The 17,129-nt window shown below is 48.5% G+C and overlaps 1 protein-coding gene across 4 annotated transcripts in view; it reads left to right on the top strand.

Moving 5' to 3' along the window:
• Window positions 1–17,129, top strand: part of PPP2R2D (protein phosphatase 2 regulatory subunit Bdelta) — a 52,563-nt gene that overhangs the window by 26,636 nt on the left and 8,798 nt on the right. For 3 of the 4 annotated variants that reach the window (XM_077877175.1, XM_077877173.1, XM_077877174.1), the window contains 7 exons: window positions 2,034–2,131; window positions 5,900–6,065; window positions 6,468–6,580; window positions 9,871–10,048; window positions 13,556–13,720; window positions 14,794–14,963; window positions 15,034–15,125. In XM_077877175.1, coding sequence (XP_077733301.1) covers window positions 2,034–2,131; window positions 5,900–6,065; window positions 6,468–6,580; window positions 9,871–10,048; window positions 13,556–13,720; window positions 14,794–14,963; window positions 15,034–15,125 — 982 coding nt within the window. Of the gene's footprint in view, window positions 1–2,033; window positions 2,132–5,899; window positions 6,066–6,467; window positions 6,581–9,870; window positions 10,049–13,555; window positions 13,721–14,793; window positions 14,964–15,033; window positions 15,126–16,665; window positions 16,815–17,129 lie in introns of all 4 variants that reach the window. The other variant, XR_013367639.1, reaches the window with a different exon arrangement.

Below are 17,129 nucleotides of genomic sequence, written 5' to 3'. Positions count from 1 at the left end.
TGCCACATGTGCATCATGGTTTCTGAGTCCGACCTGAACGTTTCCTGAGTAAGTTCTGCATCAGCCAGACGATGCCCTCCCAGCAGAGTGCCTCGGCGCCCGGGAGCCTCGCCGCCCCTGTGCGGAGACGCAGTGCCGTCACCTGTGGCCAGCGGCGCCGAGCGGGCCCTGCGCAGGGGCCTCTAGCTGCCAGAGCCACCATGCGGTGTGCGGCAGGTGTCAAGCCCCCTCGGCGCCCTCAGCACCATATTTACACTTTAAGCATCACACTAGTTTTGTAAAGTAATGGCCATCATATTAAATTTATGTTGATAATATACATTCTGTTTTGTAATGTTGTTAGTATTTAGTTTGTATATTTATTTTGACTTTAGAGCTCTTCTAAACTCTGCGGACAGCATATTCTAATTTTAGATTCATACATATTTACATAGCTTAATGAAAATAATTTCTCACCAGTGGCAGTCATGGAAGTTTCTCTTTTAAAAGATTTAGTCCATTTTAATTAAGTTTAAAAATCACTGACAGAGCTAGAATGCCATTAATTATATAATATCGTACACCCCCTGGGTATGAATGACAGATTTAGTCCCATTTAGTCCAATACAGAATGTTTTAATTTCATTTAAGCAAATTGGGTTATTTTGAGGAAATTAATTTTAAAAGTGGCACTTCTAACAAGAAGCCTAGTCTCCTAGTCCTGTTTTTTGTTTCTTTAAAAAAAAGGAAGGAAAGACATCCCAGGCAAAAGAATTCAGTGTGTGTGTAAAGGTCATGCACAGCGCAGGTGAGGTGAGAGCTTGTTTCTCTGGAAGTTCTGTATGAACCATTTGGCGAAAATGTTAGTGCACACCTTTAAGATTTGTAGGACTTATGGCAGCTTTGGGGCGGGTGGGGGGGAGTTCTTCAAGCACTTTCAGTTGTGGGGTCTGTTTCTTAGTATTGGACACACTGGTCACAGTAGCTGTGCAGCAGTGTTGGTCTCTGAACACTCCCGCTGCCTCCGTGGGGCCCTGCTTGTGCAGAGCACTCACAGCTGGCCGGGCCCTTTGCACTGGTGTCCCAGCAGCAGGGGTGGGTTGGTGCTGACCCAGCTCATCCTCGTCCTCTCAGCAGCCAGAGAGGAGATTGTCCAGGGCAGCTGATGAAGGTGACAGGTCCCTGGGGTGGAGGAGCCTGCCGACAGCAGCCTAGACAGCAGCCTGTGCGGGACCAAGCCCAGGTCCTTGTCCTGAATCAGTCCACGCGCAGCGCCCCCGTGTGGGAGGAAACTGTCTTTTTTATTTTTCTTGATCCAGGAGTGCATTTCATGAATTCATGAAATTCATGAAGTTGAATCTATCCCTCTAGGCCTTAGCCTTAGGACACCTAAGAACTTTTCTTTCCCCCTTGCCTGTCTGTACCCTGTGGCCTTTACCCTTAATGAGCTGATGGCCAGGATCTTTGTGTGGATAATGTCAGAAATGTCAGGTGTCCAACCAGCAGTGTGACTAGGTGATGGTGTCATTCTCAATGGTAATGACTGTATCCAGTCAATGAAGGAGGTTTGTACTGTGTATAATGTTATTTTGTACAGAATCTAGCAAAAGTTATTGCAAAGAGTATTAAAACATCGGTTAATGTCCTGTAAGAATCAGATTTATAAGTTAATATTAGGCATGCCTGCATGCATCATAAAATGAGACAGCAGTCTTCTAGGACCAATATTTTTGGTTTATTTTTTCCATTGACTTTCTAAATTTTATTCTGTATTCTTATATAAAGATAGTGCTGTCTAGATAAATCCTGGGGTCCTAGTGACCAAGCATTCAATCCACTCAGCAAAACCCATAAGCCCATATGTGCTCCTGGGCTCTGGGTGCCAGAACCACAATGGGCTGCTTGGGAATTACACATTTCCCATGAAAATGTTGCTTTATCCAGGGAGAAAGTTTTATATGTGTCTTTCTTTTGAATCTTTTTTATTGACCTTTGATATTATTATTCCTTTCAAAATCCTAATCTGGTGAATTATTTCTGTATTTTATTGACAGCTGACATCATCTCAACTGTTGAATTTAATTACTCTGGAGACCTTCTTGCAACAGGAGACAAGGGCGGCAGAGTTGTTATTTTTCAGCGGGAACAAGAGGTCAGTGATTCACAGTCCACAAGCCAAATGAAATCCAGCCTTTCTCGTGTCACTTGGAAGGAAGGAAAGGAGCACAAGCACTTTATCTCAGTCTCTGACTTCACTTAGATTCAGTTACATCACATTAACTGTTGAGAAGCTTATCGCGGGGGTGAGCAAGGTTGTGTTTCAGCTCCCTGACATCCAACCACTGGGCCCCAACTGAGTCCCTTGTGCCCGTGTCTTCGGGGGGCAGCGAGCAGGGAGTCCTTGCCCTACCCACAGGCTGTCGTGAGGACCAAATGCAGGATGTGGCGTGATGAAGTTCTGCCTCTATTTGCTTTCATCCTGTAAGTAATTAAAGTGGCTGTTGGTGAAAATCACTTCAGCCTGTGAAGGTGCTGGCTCCCAGTCCTTGTCCAGCTGTGCAGTGTGCTCCGAATGGCTCCTGCCGCACTAGCTGCAGGCAAGATTCTGTGTGTCCTGGGGGGCCATGAATTCTCTCTCCCTCCTCAGTCAGAGGTGAGCGACCCTGCTGCTGCCCTGCCCCCTGAGGGCCGCACCGTCCTTGCTGGGAGGAAGGGAGGACCCCAAAGATGAATTGCCCTCATGAGCAGTTTTTTTAGGTCACTCCCCCTTTTGGGGGGGAAAGGGCAGAGAAGCCCTCTTTTTCAGAATGGGGTGGAGAACCAGGTCTTGCCAGCACCGCCTCCCCTTTCTGGGGATCCTCATCAGAGTTCGTGATGACTGCTGATGAAGGAAGCAAGATCACTTGCTGTTTCGCTGGGCTGCTGTGCACATGTTTCCAGGCGAGGACCACGGTGCAGCCAGGCCTGGGTTTCTGTCAAGATCCGTCTCTTTCCCTCACAGCTTCACACATGAGTCCCTTGTCTGTGTCCAGGCAGGTCATGGGCAGTTACTTTCTCATCTCCAGATTCTAGTCTCTTATTTTTGTGGTAAAACTGATATGGCAGCTGGTGGGCCTCTGCTTCCTTCCAGTAGATGTGCAAGGCAGCGAATGCCGGCCCTGCCACCAGAGAGGGGGTGCCTAGGGGCATCTACGGGAGAGTGAGCCCTGGGTGCCCCCACAGTAGGAGTGGAGGGTTGCTCTGGTAAATGGGAAGAGATTTATGGGATGCCAGCATCGTTATTAAAATAGACCTGTTGCAGCTCTAATTTGGATACATCCATGTAGATTTTAAAACCTTTTTAATCCTATTTTTCTGGTTTGTAATGGTGGAATTCTTTTATGGAGATAGTCTCTCTAGATCTTCATAGATGGTTTGATAAGTTTATAATTTTGCATTCTTTCCCCAGAGGTAGATTATGAGATGGTGCTGTTTTAAAAGAACTATGTATTTTATCCCTTTCAGCATCAGTGGAGTTTATTACTTTTAGCAGAAGGATTATTTAACAGATTACTGAGTCATAGCTGTTGTAAATTTAAGAGTTCACTTTTAGCTCCTTAAAGTTCACCATTTTAATGGTATCCTTATAGAAAAAGAAATTTTTCTCATTTTTGTGAGTCACTAAACCTAAAAGATACTACCTTCAAATGTGAAATAGATTATAATTAAACTTAAGCATCTTGTTACAAAAAATGTTGGGCATTACAATTTTGAGAACCTGTAGCATGACGTGTTTTGTTCAGATGTATTAAATCATGATTAATAATGTGAGAGAGCACAATTATACAGCAGGGGGTTGTTAACTTTGTTTAAATTTGATAATCCTGGCCATCTGCAACTTCATAAACCCTGGGCAACTGTTTTCCCCCATGTTTTTCTTCATGTTTTGGTTAACATAGAGCCTTCATGTTCCATCTATTTTGAAACTATTCCGGTAGTTGTCATATGTAACCCTCACTGTGACTTGGATTTTTCCAGTGCCGTCAGGTATGCGGCCACCGCCCTCCCTGCAGAGCGCTGGCGCACCGGCCTGCACGAGGCACACAGGGTGAGGATGCCGCAGGGCTGCACTTGACGGCCGACGGGGGCCTAGGTGTCAATGTCAAGCCTGGGGGTTGGGGCCAGAGGGAGCTGTCGGGAGTTCAGTATGTGCACCAACGTGCCGTAGGGAACAAAGGCAGCGGGGTGATTTTTGAGTTTTTTTTTCTTTTTAGAGCAGCGCCATCCATTTCAAGAAGCCCAACGTGTCAGTGTAAGGTGAGCAGTTTAGGGAGGGGGCTCAGCTCTGCAGCTCACTCTGCAAACTATTCTGTTTGAGTAGTTCCTCTAGTGACACCAGCACTCCATGTGTCTGAAAACCAGATGCACCTTCCATCATCTTCCTGTCCTGCTTGTCAATCCTGTTCCCAGCTACTTAGGCTGGCAGCCTCATGGCTCTGGCTCTGCCCTCCCCAGGACCCACCTGCCGCAGGCAGGCACGTCTGTCTTGAGGCCCCTCCTCTCGCCTTTTCTGTACCTAACTCCTCCCTGGACAGAGCATGGACACCAGTCCCTGCCGGTGGGTCCTCGAAGCCTGATGTGGGGTCTCACCTATTAGACAGAGGCTTTAGGTGTGGGGGTTGGTGTGGCTCCTAACAGGAAGATGGGCCTGCAGTGCAAGAAGCGTCTGCCCTGGGCTCCCGTTCCTGGAGAGCGTGCCTGGGAGGATGGGCAGCACGTGCATGTGGGCACCTCGTAGAGCTGTTCCTATTCTGTTTTCTCAGAGTTCATTATAGTCTTGAGGTGTGGAACTAAGTGATTCCACAGATTTTTTTTTTTTTTTAAGATTTCCATTTCCTTTTTCTCATTGGAAAATTAGAAGCATCTGCTGGTATTCTCCTTACTTGTAGAGAGGGGTGCGGGCCGGAAGAGTTTATGCACCTCACACACCTGCTCATGGAAACCATGTCCTAGATCCTGGAGTCCATGCATGGTTTCCAGGAGAGTCCAGCACACAAAAAAGCCATGCAGATTCATAATATGCGATCCTAATTCAGAAATATAAAGAAATCTAGACATAAGGGTTCCTCCGTTTCATTTGATTTCTTTGACACACAGCCTAAAGTGTTAAAATATGTGATTTTAGGTGCTGACTATATACCAAGAATTAAAATCTTGGTATCCTTGGTTTTTAATTATGTAGTATTTTTATTGTTTCATAGGAAATGTCATTCTGGATACAGATGATTTCAAATTAATACAATTACATTTATGAACCCACCACCCAGGTATTATTCTTTCCTAAAAGAAAAGCAAGCCCTCGGCTCCTGTTGTGCTCTCCCCATCTTGTCCAGCTTTGTTCCCAGATCTTACCTCCTCCTTACTCTGCCTTCCCAGAGTGGGTTATTATTGAAGACAATATGCATCTCCCCAAGGGTGTTCTACTTTTACTGTAATGTGTAGAAAAGTTTTATGTGTGTGAAAAAGTGCCATCACAGATGTCCTCTGCTGGGCTGGTCACCGCATGGGTGACTGTACCCCGGGGCGGGGGTGGCGGGTGGGGGTGGGTACAAGTGTGTTGGCTGGCTGTTCCCCAGCTGTGCGCCACACTGCACAGTGCTGCCCCCTGTGGGCCCACCAGCCTCTCCAGAAAAAATGTAAACGTGCAGGAGCCTCAACTGGCTCCTGCGCAGGCCCTGCTCCGGAGCGCGTGCAGGGGAGCAGGACAGAAGGTCTGGGAAAGCCTCTGTTACGGAGTGTCGGAGTGTCGCCTGTCAGTTCTTGACCAGGGTTTTCTTGAACTTTAAAAACTGTGTGTGATCATTTTATATTCAGATTGATGGGACTGAACTTTTCTCCGCACTGTGCTTTGTTCATTAACACAGCTCATGTTTCCTTGCAGAATAAAGGCCGCCCTCACTCTAGGGGAGAATATAATGTTTACAGTACCTTTCAAAGTCATGAACCAGAGTTTGACTATTTGAAAAGTCTAGAAATTGAGGAAAAAATTAATAAAATTAGGTGGTTACCACAACAGAATGCTGCTCATTTTCTACTCTCTACAAATGGTAAGAGCTTTTATTTTTAAGTGGTTGTTTGACTTAGGATTTTATTTTTAATTTGCCGAGTGTAGCAAATTTTTACATTACTTTTTATTTTCTGCTTTAAACTCTGGGGAGAAAGTAAATTATTAGCTAGATAGCAGGTGATAGGCTAAAAACTTAAAGTATATAGAAGTGAGCACGTGCATACACTCCCCGTGTGGCATTGCTCTATGGCGCATGCTTCCACATCTTTACTTAATACGCTGACAAAATCCAGGTTTATCTCTAACTAGAAATTAATGTTCAAAGTCTCATAGCTTATAAATCAACATAGAACCACGTAGTTTTTCTGCTGTAATACTGGACTAATAGTGGTGCATGAATCAGTTTTTCTTTTAATATGGAAACTAAGGTTTTTATTTTCAGATAAAACTATTAAATTATGGAAAATAAGTGAACGGGACAAAAGAGCAGAAGGTTATAACTTGAAAGATGAAGATGGACGGCTTCGAGACCCATTTCGAATTACAGCACTGCGGGTACACACTGCCTTTCCTCAAACTACCCAGTTCTCTTCCTAGTGTGTCGGGGACAGCACCTAATCAGCTGGTAGAGAAGGCGGCCAGTAGGACTGCTGCAACACCTGCCTTCTCATTCGTGGAAGCTGCTTGTAATCCTAGTCGTCAGTTTATATGTGTGTTAAAATTGGGATTCCTCGTATTTCATTCACATAAGCTGGAAGTCACACGGTATCTTCAGAAAATCTAGTGATCCTAAAGACTCCTATCTAATCCTACAGAAGAAATCTCTCTCAGTGTGTGAGCTGCCTCACACTGCAGAGGTTGTAAGTAGCACATAGGTGGCGGTGCAGTGCACATGGGACTCAGAGCGGTGTCCTGAAGGAAGCCTTGTGGGCTTTGGATGCAAGACGAGGCGTGCACGGCCAGGGTTCCCATTAGCTGGTGTCCTGTTAGCTGAGGCACACACTGAGCTTTCAGAATTCTTTGCCTGACCATAGTATCATCACTTCTTATTCTAACTGTTAAATTTTTTTAATGCTTTTTTTTTAAGGTTTTTATTTATTTATTTGAGAGGGAGCACGAGTGGGGGGAGGGAGATCAAGATAGAAGAGCACAAGCAGGGAGGAAAGGGAGAAGCAGACTCCCTGCTTAGCTGGGAGCCCAGCGCGGGGCTCGATCCCAGGACCCTGGATTCACCACCCAAGCCAAAGGCAGCCACTTAACCAGCAGAGCCACTTAGGTGCCCCTGATTGTTAAATTTTTAAGTATCCTTCATTCCCTTTTTGGTATCGCTGGGCACCCTTCGAAATGACCATTTTCATAAGTTCTGATACCTAGATTTTGTCCACATTTTAACATCTGTGAAATTGAGTAAAAGGAATTGAGTCAGGTCCATTGTCTTGTGATTGGCCCAGTGGTGCGCACCCTGGAGGGTGTGTGACATTGGATGGGCTCTGGGGAAAGAGGTGGGGACGCCCGTGCGCACAGGCAGTAGCGGGGGGACCAACGCTGGAAGTCGTTCGACATGGTCCCTAAAACCATCACCTGCTACATTTGAAGTCTGTTGGTTGGCCTATTTGTTTTTTAACAAAGTTTACATTGTTGAATATTGTTTATCAAGTGAAGACCTACATAGCGAACACATTGCAGATTAGTGGTGAGGTGCCACAGGGAGGGACACCACATTGCAGGGACGCTTCCCTGCTCCACACCCCACCGTAGCGACACTGGGGGCAGAGTGCATGTGGCCTGTCTCAGGTCTGTCCCTCATGCTCTCGGTGCTCGGTGCACCACGGTGCTGGGTGGTAGGTGCAGAGGACAGAGCCACAGCCCAGCAGTGGAGGCAGTGCTACCCATGGTTGGAAAGACAGCAGCGTGGCCAAGAAGAGCAGGATGGCTCATAGACTTAGGTCCAGAGTGTTGCCATTCGTCCAGAGAGTTGACACAGAGAAGCAATGTAATTGACTCAGGTCGAGTTTATAAAACCCTGATGTGAACCAAGATGTTTTGATGTAATCGTGGGCAGGTTTTGTGCCCCCGTGCCCCTGCTTTCACATCCATGTGGCTGTAATAAAGCCCTGTGAGTGACGGCACTGGGGTGACAGCTGCCAACATGTGAAACTCTGAGTGTGACAGAACAGAAAAGGCACTGGGTGCCCTGGGGGCTGTCCTTGCTCTGCCCTGGTCTCCTGTCTGTCACAGCCTTCCGCCGAGCACCCTCTCCCTGAGCTCAGCCCACTTCGCCACACCAGACGCTTGCATGCCTCTGCTAGAAGAACCAGGGGTCTTACTGGGCCCAGTGCTGGTTTTCTTCAGAAGCACTTTTATACATTCACCCAGACACACTTGGTCTAACTGGCCAAAGTGTCATTTCATCAGAAATGGCTGTTATTAACACATTGTGGTTTCAGAGTCACAGGCTGTAAATTGACCTTTGTGACTTTAGGCCCGTATTTGATTTAATTGCCTCTCTGAAAGCTAAAAAAAGGACTGCTTATCTAAACTTAGTTCGGTAGGAGTCAACTATTGCTCTTTTGAAATTTTCCTCTTAAATTTTTAGTGCCAGAAAAGGGACTTGGTTAGAAGGAGCAGCCTTTCTGTCCCAGCATGAGAGTTGCCATGTGCTTTGATCACTTAGGGACTCGTCAGAGGGCGGTGGTGGCCTGCCCTGTGCCTGCAGAACAGACCTGTCCTGCTCCAGAAAATGCTACTATGGTGTCAGCACCTAGCTGGTTGAAAATGAAGGAAATATTAATGCAGATTTCCCCAAGCTCATTTTTGCAGACTTTTGGGCAGAGCAGATGATGTGAGAGCTTTCCTCTAGACTTCCCAGGTGCTCCCTTTGGCTTTTAATTAGAAAAATAAGTTATTACTGTTAATTTTTTTATTTTGCTTTTAAACTTCTGCCTTCTTTCCCACTAGATGTCAGTGACATTGGGACTTTTTTCCTATCCTCACATGTGGGCACGATCACCCATAATGGCGCCCTGCCTCTTGTGTTGGCATTTGTGTGCTCACACCAACCCCTTCCTCTCATCTGTTGCCTGGCTAACTCCACTCTTTACCTGTTGGTGTAGGTGTCCTATTCCCTGACCACAGCACACAGCACAGAGATGGGTTTTTGTGCCCCTTAAAAAAAAAAAAAAAGAAAGAAAGAAACTTTTATTAGAGTATGTTATACATACGAGAAACTGTATCTGCAAAAAAAAAAAAAAGAAAAAAGAAACTGTATCTGCCATAGAGGCAAACTGCTCCATGAGTGTTCACAGGCTGACCTGCCCAGGTAGCCAGCACCAGATCGAGCATGGCACCTCCCCAGCTCTCTGAGGGCCCTTCTGTGCGCTCTCCCATCCCTGCACCCCTCCCCAGCACAGGGTGTGTGCGCCGAGCAGCAGGGCACCAGGGCAGTGAAGAGGCCCAGGCACCTGGCTGTCACTCTTCAGGGCAGCAAGTGCAAGGACAGAGGGGTTGGTCCTTGACTGGGTCTCTCCACGGACACTTTATTGCCGGACAGCTCACTGTGGCTCCAGGGACGGGCAGGCAAGCGAAGCCACGCCGTTAGGCACCCATGCCCTGCAGGCAGTTTGTTTGGGAGCCAGTTTAATCTGCCGTGGTGCTGGCCGCAGGAGGGACAAGACCCTGCCCACAGCCTGTCTCCATAGCTCTGTCTGCTGGTCACTTAGGGTGACCTACAAAACTCTCAGCTCGCAGGGAAAATAGATGCGTTCCTTTTTGTTTCCTACTGTAAGTATTGTAATATTATGCTGCGGTGATCTTTGTTTTGAATTCCTATTTCCTTCCATTTCTAGGTCCCAATATTGAAGCCTATGGATCTTATGGTAGAAGCAAGTCCACGACGAATTTTTGCAAATGCTCACACATATCATATAAATTCCATTTCAGTAAATAGTGATCATGAAACATATCTTTCTGCAGATGACCTGAGAATTAATCTATGGCATTTAGAAATCACAGATAGAAGTTTTAGTATCCTTCCTCAGATGGCCGTCTTGGCATTTGTCATAGGTTTGTTTTTCAGGGAAGTTCTCTGTGCGTGTCTGCTCCTGCATTACAGTCTGCTCTCATAAATGTGGCCTGCTGCCTGTGGTGTAAGGTCTCTGATTTAACGTGTCCCTAAAAATGGGAACTGCTTTCTACCCTTCGGGAAGGTTCTCTACAGAATGAGAATGACCTCAAGTCCATTGCCCTCCTGGGCTCCTGAAAGGTGATTTAAATAGTGTGTATGGAGGTTCCGTTAGCCTGGTCCCTCCCGCCCCACCCCGATCTGCTAGTGGAGAATAGAAGACACTGGCTTTGGGTAGACTGGTGGCTAGTCATCCAGTCCGAGGAGTGACCGACCGCGTAAGCATTCTGTTTCAGAAGACAAGCTGTTGAAGGAATAGACATTCAGGTCTTTTGGGAAGGCTGCAGTGATGCTGTTACTATTCCAGTGAAAATCTACATACTACTGGTAGTCACCCATCTTAAAAGTTGTGGATTTCTCCAGAAATGAGAGTCCTGTCATTTGTGCACATCAAGGGGCCTCATCAGAATTTCTCATGCTTGGGAGCATTGTCAGGCTGTCCAGAGGTGCTGCAGTCGAGATGGGGTTTGGCATGTGTGTGCTCCCTTGCACTTGAGGAAATCCATGAAAGTTCTACGTTTCACACTTGATTTTTATTATCTGTTGTCCTTTTACTTGATTTGGTTACTAATTTCATTAGTTTGCGAAGAAAGCGCACAACAGTACAGTCATTTGTGTGGTGCCGGCAGCTAGCGGAAGCCGGACCCCGCACGCTGGTGGCCAAGGTGCTGGGGAGCTGACGCCTGCTGTGTCTCTTCTTTCTGCAACTTTGCAGGACTTCTCGTCTTTCAGGGTTCATGCGTGTGGGCCCTGCTTTCTCTTTATTCTCCTTAAATTCTTATATTTTAAATCCTTCTCTTAATACATGACCGTTTTGAACAGAATTCAGATAATTCAAGGGAAGTTCTTCCCCCTTAATCCCCCCCTTCAAAGGTTTAACTGTTGTAGGCGGTTGATGTGTACCTTTCCAACATTTTTATGTCTGTGAAAGGAAGTTTTTGTTTAAGAATGACAGGGCTCATCCTCTACTCAGTGGTAATGAAGTTCCAAGCGCTCGGGAGTGTCAGAGGCCCCCGAGTTCAGCTTGATTGTTGTGCCCAAGATTGCGAATCCGAGAAACCACCGAGGAGCCGACACCGATGCAAGCGCACGAGGGTTTTATTAGCAAGCTCGAGCTTGCGTCCAAGTGTGCCCGACACAGCGGAGCAGGGACTTGGACCTCGAAGTGGGTTACAGCTGGGTTTTTTATAGGCTGGTCTAGGGGATTTTCAGAAGGGGTGGAAGAATTTCTCCAAGTTCTGTTTTCATTCTGATGTGGGGCTTTCAAGGGCATTGAATGAGACTTTCTACCATGGGCGTGGGCTCTGTTGTCTTTCTGATAAGGGATTACCTGCCGAGGACATTCTGCAGTTTTTCCCATAAAGTTCAGCTCTTATTCACAGGGGCCTAAGATGGCTGTACTTGTGCTAATGCTAAACTTTAGGTGGGATGGTCTTAATTTTTCTCGGCCTCCACGTGATGACCTTAATTAGTATTAGGTCACTCTGTCTGCCCAGGCCTTTCTCCTCCTCTGTTAACCCACGCTCCTGGGGTGCTGCCTGCGGGTGTGTGGAACCCGAGAGCCCATGGGTGCAGAGCTGTCAGCACAGGGCCCGTGCATGGCAGGAAGCCCCTGCCGTCAGCCTCATCTTTGTCGTGATGCATCAGAGCTCTCTTTCCCTGTCGGTGATGCAGGTTTGCGCTGCGGGATGTGTTGTACACGCTGCGAGCTGTAGACCGTTTCCGGTTCCTCAGCGTTGTGGCAAGTGGCTCTGCTCCCACGCCTGTGCACTCACACCTGTGAGCCTCGGTCCGTAGGACAGGAGCTGCCTAGCAGAGCTGCGAGTTGGATACTTTGTGTGGGCTTGGAGACAGGGCTGCTCCACCACCCCTGAGTGTTTGTTTTAGGTCCAGAACACTGGGTCTTTTGAAAACAACTTTGCACATCAGTAAAGCCAAAATAAGACCATTTTTAATTTCTTTGATAATAGGTAAGTCAGAGTATCTTCTGTTAATTTACTGCCCATTAATGTGAATTTTTTTCCTGTCCTTTGTGATTTTTCTCCTGTGGAAGCTCATCTTTTTCCCTTCATGATTTGTGAGGACTCTAATTCATAAGTGATTTGTGTACGCAGTCCTATTTTTCATTGCTTTTATAAAAGTTTGCCCCACGATCATGTTTCAGATGACCTTCCTTGTGACCTAGGTTATGAAACACATATACTTTCATATACTTAGATCCATTCATGCTATTACTTTAAAAATCCTTCTGATCTGCTCACATGAGAGCCCTGGTCCTGCCGTGCCCCATACCTCTGCACCTGTCTGCATACCGACAGCCATCTCCTCAGTGCACTTGGGGCTTCTTGCCTCCTGGTTACCCTTGCACATCATGCCCTGTGTGAGCAGGGCACTCTCGGGCTATCGAGGTGTGTCCCCAGCAGCCTGTGTGGCTTCTCCACAGGGCTGGTGCTGACCGCTCCTCCCTGAACCTGCTGGGAGCGCTGCTCTGGCGCTGAAGGTCCCATGAGCTTCTCCGGACTCCAGCAGCCCCCCAGGGCCACTGCCTGTGCTCCGATGTCCAGAGACGAGCTGTGGTGTCAGCTTTCTTACCTGTGTCAGTTGGTTCCATCATGGCCCAAAGCCAAACTCTATCCTTTCCTTGTTTTTTTTTTTTTAGTTGAGCAATTTCTATATTTGGGAAGCTACAACGTTAACACTGTTCTTTCTTTTTTTTTTTTTTTTTCTTTTTAAAGATTTTATTTATTCATTCATGGGAGACACAGAGAGAGAAGCAGAGATACAGGCAGAGAGGCAGGCAGGTTCCTGCAGGGAGCCCGATACGGGACTTGATCCTGGGTCTCCAGGATCATGCCCCGGGCCAAACTGCTGAGCCACCCAGGGATCCCCCGTTAACACTGTTCTAACTGCTTAGAATGAACTCTTGATGGCAGATCCAGAAAAGATTCTTGAAAAAGCAGCATCTTGGAATTTGGCAGTTCTCTTCTGTGTAATTTATGGATAGAAGTATGGAATTTTTGTGCAAATGTGGATGCTTGCTTCTTTTTCTTATTCACATCATTAAGCATGTCTGATCTTGCTGTGAACGTCTTCCCATGGAAGGTTAGTGCTAGCAGCAGGAGGCAGGCAGTGCTGGTGTGTGCATGGGTCCGGGCCCGGTGAGGCACATGGCAGGAGTTGGAGTGGTGACCCGGGTGCTCTGACTGGCATGCTCCTCTGCATACGGTCTGGAGGATCACCTCCTGTACGTGTCTGCCCTTCACCCTCACTGTGGGCTGTTTCTCACCCACTGTTTGCTTGAATGTGGACCAACGCCCTCCCAGCGCTCTGCCTTAACTGTGCGTCTCCAGACATCGTAGACATCAAGCCTGTGAACATGGAGGAGCTGACGGAGGTGATCACGGCGGCCGAATTCCACCCGCACCAGTGCAACGTGTTTGTCTACAGCAGCAGCAAAGGGACCATCAGACTGTGTGACATGCGCTCCTCGGCCCTGTGTGACAGACACGCGAAGTGTAAGTGCCCGGAAGGTTCAGAATATCGGTGCTAATCCTCGTTTTCCAGGCACAAGACCATTTCCCAAGACTTACCGTGTCCTTTGGTCTCCTTAGCCCTGTGCAAGCGTAGGACCTGCTTTTGATCATAAGTCCCAGGGTGGGCCTTGGTGGCACCACGCGGACTCCCCGGTAGGTGTCCCGTGGCGGGGCAGCCCGTAGTGTTACTCTGCCCAGAATCTCAGTGCTTCGTCAGAGGGCTCCCCGGCGGCGTCCGGCCGAGAACCATCTGTTGCCTCTACCTCTGTGCATTAGGACCTCGGCTGAGGCTGCCAGGACGCATCTCACTCGTGACGGTTCTCAGCTGTCGGGATGGGCTCTGTTCACAGTGAGCTTTTGCTGGACTTGAAGCCAGTTCCCTCAGGCGAAGCTCTAGCGCTTTAATCCTCTGAGCCTTGAAGTTTCTTCTAGGTGAGGAAAGTTTTGTTTTTATGTTTAGCCATAAAGAGTAGGCCCAGCCTTCTAGGAAACCGGAAGTGTGTGTGTCGTGCATTAGGTCCTGTGCTGAGGACTGTTGTGTACTGGAGACTGCTCGTGTCCCCAGGGCACGGACAGGTGAAACCGTCCTGTCAGGAATGTGCGTGGGATTTTCCCGTCCTGTGACACTTTCTCCCTTGGCGCAGGCCACTCACTGATCGTCGGGTGTGTCTGGAGTGTCTCCCCCTATGAAGTGCAGGGACGCCAGCAGTGCCCGACCTTAGGCGTGCTTGCTCTAACTGGCTCTCAATAACCTTCTTGCCTTATTCTCATTTTTCTATGGCTAAATGTGTTTTAAAGAACTCCTTCTATAGGGCTCCTGCAATGAAGAGTGAGCCTCCTACAACGTGGGCCTATGTCTTTCACGAGCGGGAGAGGGGCAGGGAGAGAGAATCTCAGTCAGACTCGGTGCTGAGCCCAGAGCCCGATGGAGGCTTGAGCCCATGACCCCGAGATTACAACCTAGGCCAAAAACGAGACTTGGTCACGTACCTGACTGCGCCCCCACCACACACGTCTGGTTTTTAAACAGAAGCTGAAAACTTTGTGTTTTTCAGTTTTTGAAGAACCCGAAGATCCCAGCAGTAGGTCCTTCTTCTCAGAAATAATCTCCTCCATCTCCGATGTGAAATTCAGTCACAGTGGTCGGTACATGATGACCCGAGACTACCTGTCGGTGAAGGTGTGGGACCTCAACATGGAGAGCCGGCCCGTGGAGACCCACCAGGTGAGGCTGCCACACAGGGATGGCGCCAAACGCGCTCAACACTGTCTAACCTGCCTGTGGTTTCATTAAGGTCCACGAGTACCTGCGAAGCAAGCTTTGTTCTCTGTACGAAAACGACTGCATCTTTGACAAGTTCGAGTGCTGCTGGAGCGGTTCGGACAGGTAGGGCCTGCAGCGACACGGGCCTCCTCGGGGGCACAGGGGCCGCCCAGCCAGCTCCCCCGCACTTGTGGTCCCGTCCGTATTCACACAGTACACGTGCTAATGAGGTTCCTTTCAACAAAGTTTAAAATGCGTTTTAAATATCTTAAAAGTAACTGATTTTGTATCATTTCCAAGATGAGCGAGAAGGCCAAGCATGGTGATGGCCACATTCTAGTTTGCCTTTTCTTCTGGCGGGGAGAAGAAAGTGCCCTCCGAGTTCACTGGTGGTTGTGCTTGAGCAGCAAGAGGGGTGGGTGGCTGACGGGAAGTCCTGGCGGACTTTACAGGGGGGCAGCTGTGGTGTCTCGGTGGGTGGTTTTGTGCACATTCTTGGAAGACAGTAACGGCGGGCGGGCAGGCCTGCTAGGGGTTGCGTCTTCGGTGTCAGACAACTCCGCGCATTTCTGGGTCTGGAAAGACACTGTCCTGCGTCGTCTCTAGTAGAATTGTGTGTCATGTGGGGCCTCCCCGGATGCTGTGACAGAAGGCCTGTGCTGCTGGCCATAAGGGACCAAGTGGACATTCTGAAAACCCTTTGGCCTCCACACCTGGCCCTGCTGCCTGTGAAATACTGAAAAATGCCTTTCAATTACCCATCCGCAGGACCATTCAGAGGCTTTCCAGCAACGCTTAGCTGTTCTTTCACCCTTGCAAACTCTGCCCTGCCTTCTTGCCCAGAAGCACCTGTTGAGGGACAGCATGACCTGGGAGGTGACCTGCACTCTGCCCCCAGGGAATGGGATGGCTCCTGGCCGGCCGCTCGGGAAGCTGGCCCGTGATGTGGTTTGGGGCCCTGGGCAAGTGCGCAGGAGCACCCCCCACCCCTAGCCCCACCCCCAGGCCCACATAGGCGCGTTGGTCAGGAGAGCCGAAGAGAGAGTCTGTATTGGAGCTGTTTCATCTCTGCCAGGCACCAGCAGTTCTGATGCGTGCCACTGATGAGATAGCTTCCTCCTGAAAGAATCTCTTAGCAGTCTGTTCCGAGGGGCTGTGGCCGACGCAGTGGAGTGTGAGGAGCGTGGACATAAGCCGCACGTGGGCGTGCTCCCTGCTCGGCCTTCCATGTCCGTGGCCTCGCACATGAGGCTGAGCCGGGGAGGGCCCCAGTCTGAGTGGTGCTGTGCGCTCTGGAGCTTCAGGAGTGGAACGAGGATGGTTAGCAGTAGACTTTTCTGAGTTTATCCTGTTTTCTGGGTGCAGTTTTAGGTGCACTCAGACCCTGAGGGATTTGCTCAGGTGGTCAGGGTCCACCACGAGCTGGGCCGCCGTGAGACGGGAGGCCCGGGGCTTCTCAGGGGAGATGACAGGGAGCCACAGGGACGGGGCTGTGCTGCCAGCAGGGTCTGTGGGGCGAGGTCTGAACCGCTTCCTCATCTGCAGTGAGGCTCACTCTAAAGCCACGGGCCAAATCATGGCAACACTGTGAGCGAGGATCCTCCTGGTTTTATTGAAAAAGACCAGAAGTTTGTACCAATGTAACAGACGTTTTCGACTGCAGACATCGTGGAAGCCGTTAGAATTAATCCTGGACCAGTAAGGTCGTGGGCAGCAGGGCAGTGGCTGAGTCCACACTAAGGTCTAGGACGTCACTTAATGCTCCTGTAGCTTCCTGTGAAAGAACTGACGTCAGAATACACTAGGACAAGTGTGAGTAATGTTCACTGAACACAAACCAGCTTTGAGTCATTGACAGAGTTGCAGGTGTTCAAGACCCGAAAATAAATCACACTGTACTCATGGCTGGGACAGATGACTGCGTCCTTTTTTCTTTTTAAAAATGCACTAATGGGCACTGGGCTGGCTCACTCAGGAGAACACCCGACTCTTGATCTCAAGGTCATGAGTTCGAGCCCCACTTTGGGTGTAGGGATCACTAAAAAAAAAAAAAAAAAAAAAATGCTTGTAATTAAAAGTATGACTGTGCCTTTTTTCCTCTTTTATTCTGTACTATTTAATTTTTGC

Source organism: Canis aureus, chromosome 29, assembly GCF_053574225.1.
Source record: "Canis aureus isolate CA01 chromosome 29, VMU_Caureus_v.1.0, whole genome shotgun sequence".
NCBI lineage: Eukaryota > Metazoa > Chordata > Mammalia > Carnivora > Canidae > Canis > Canis aureus.
Note: the sequence above shows the minus strand (reverse complement) of the source record. Positions and strands in the feature narration are given on the sequence as shown.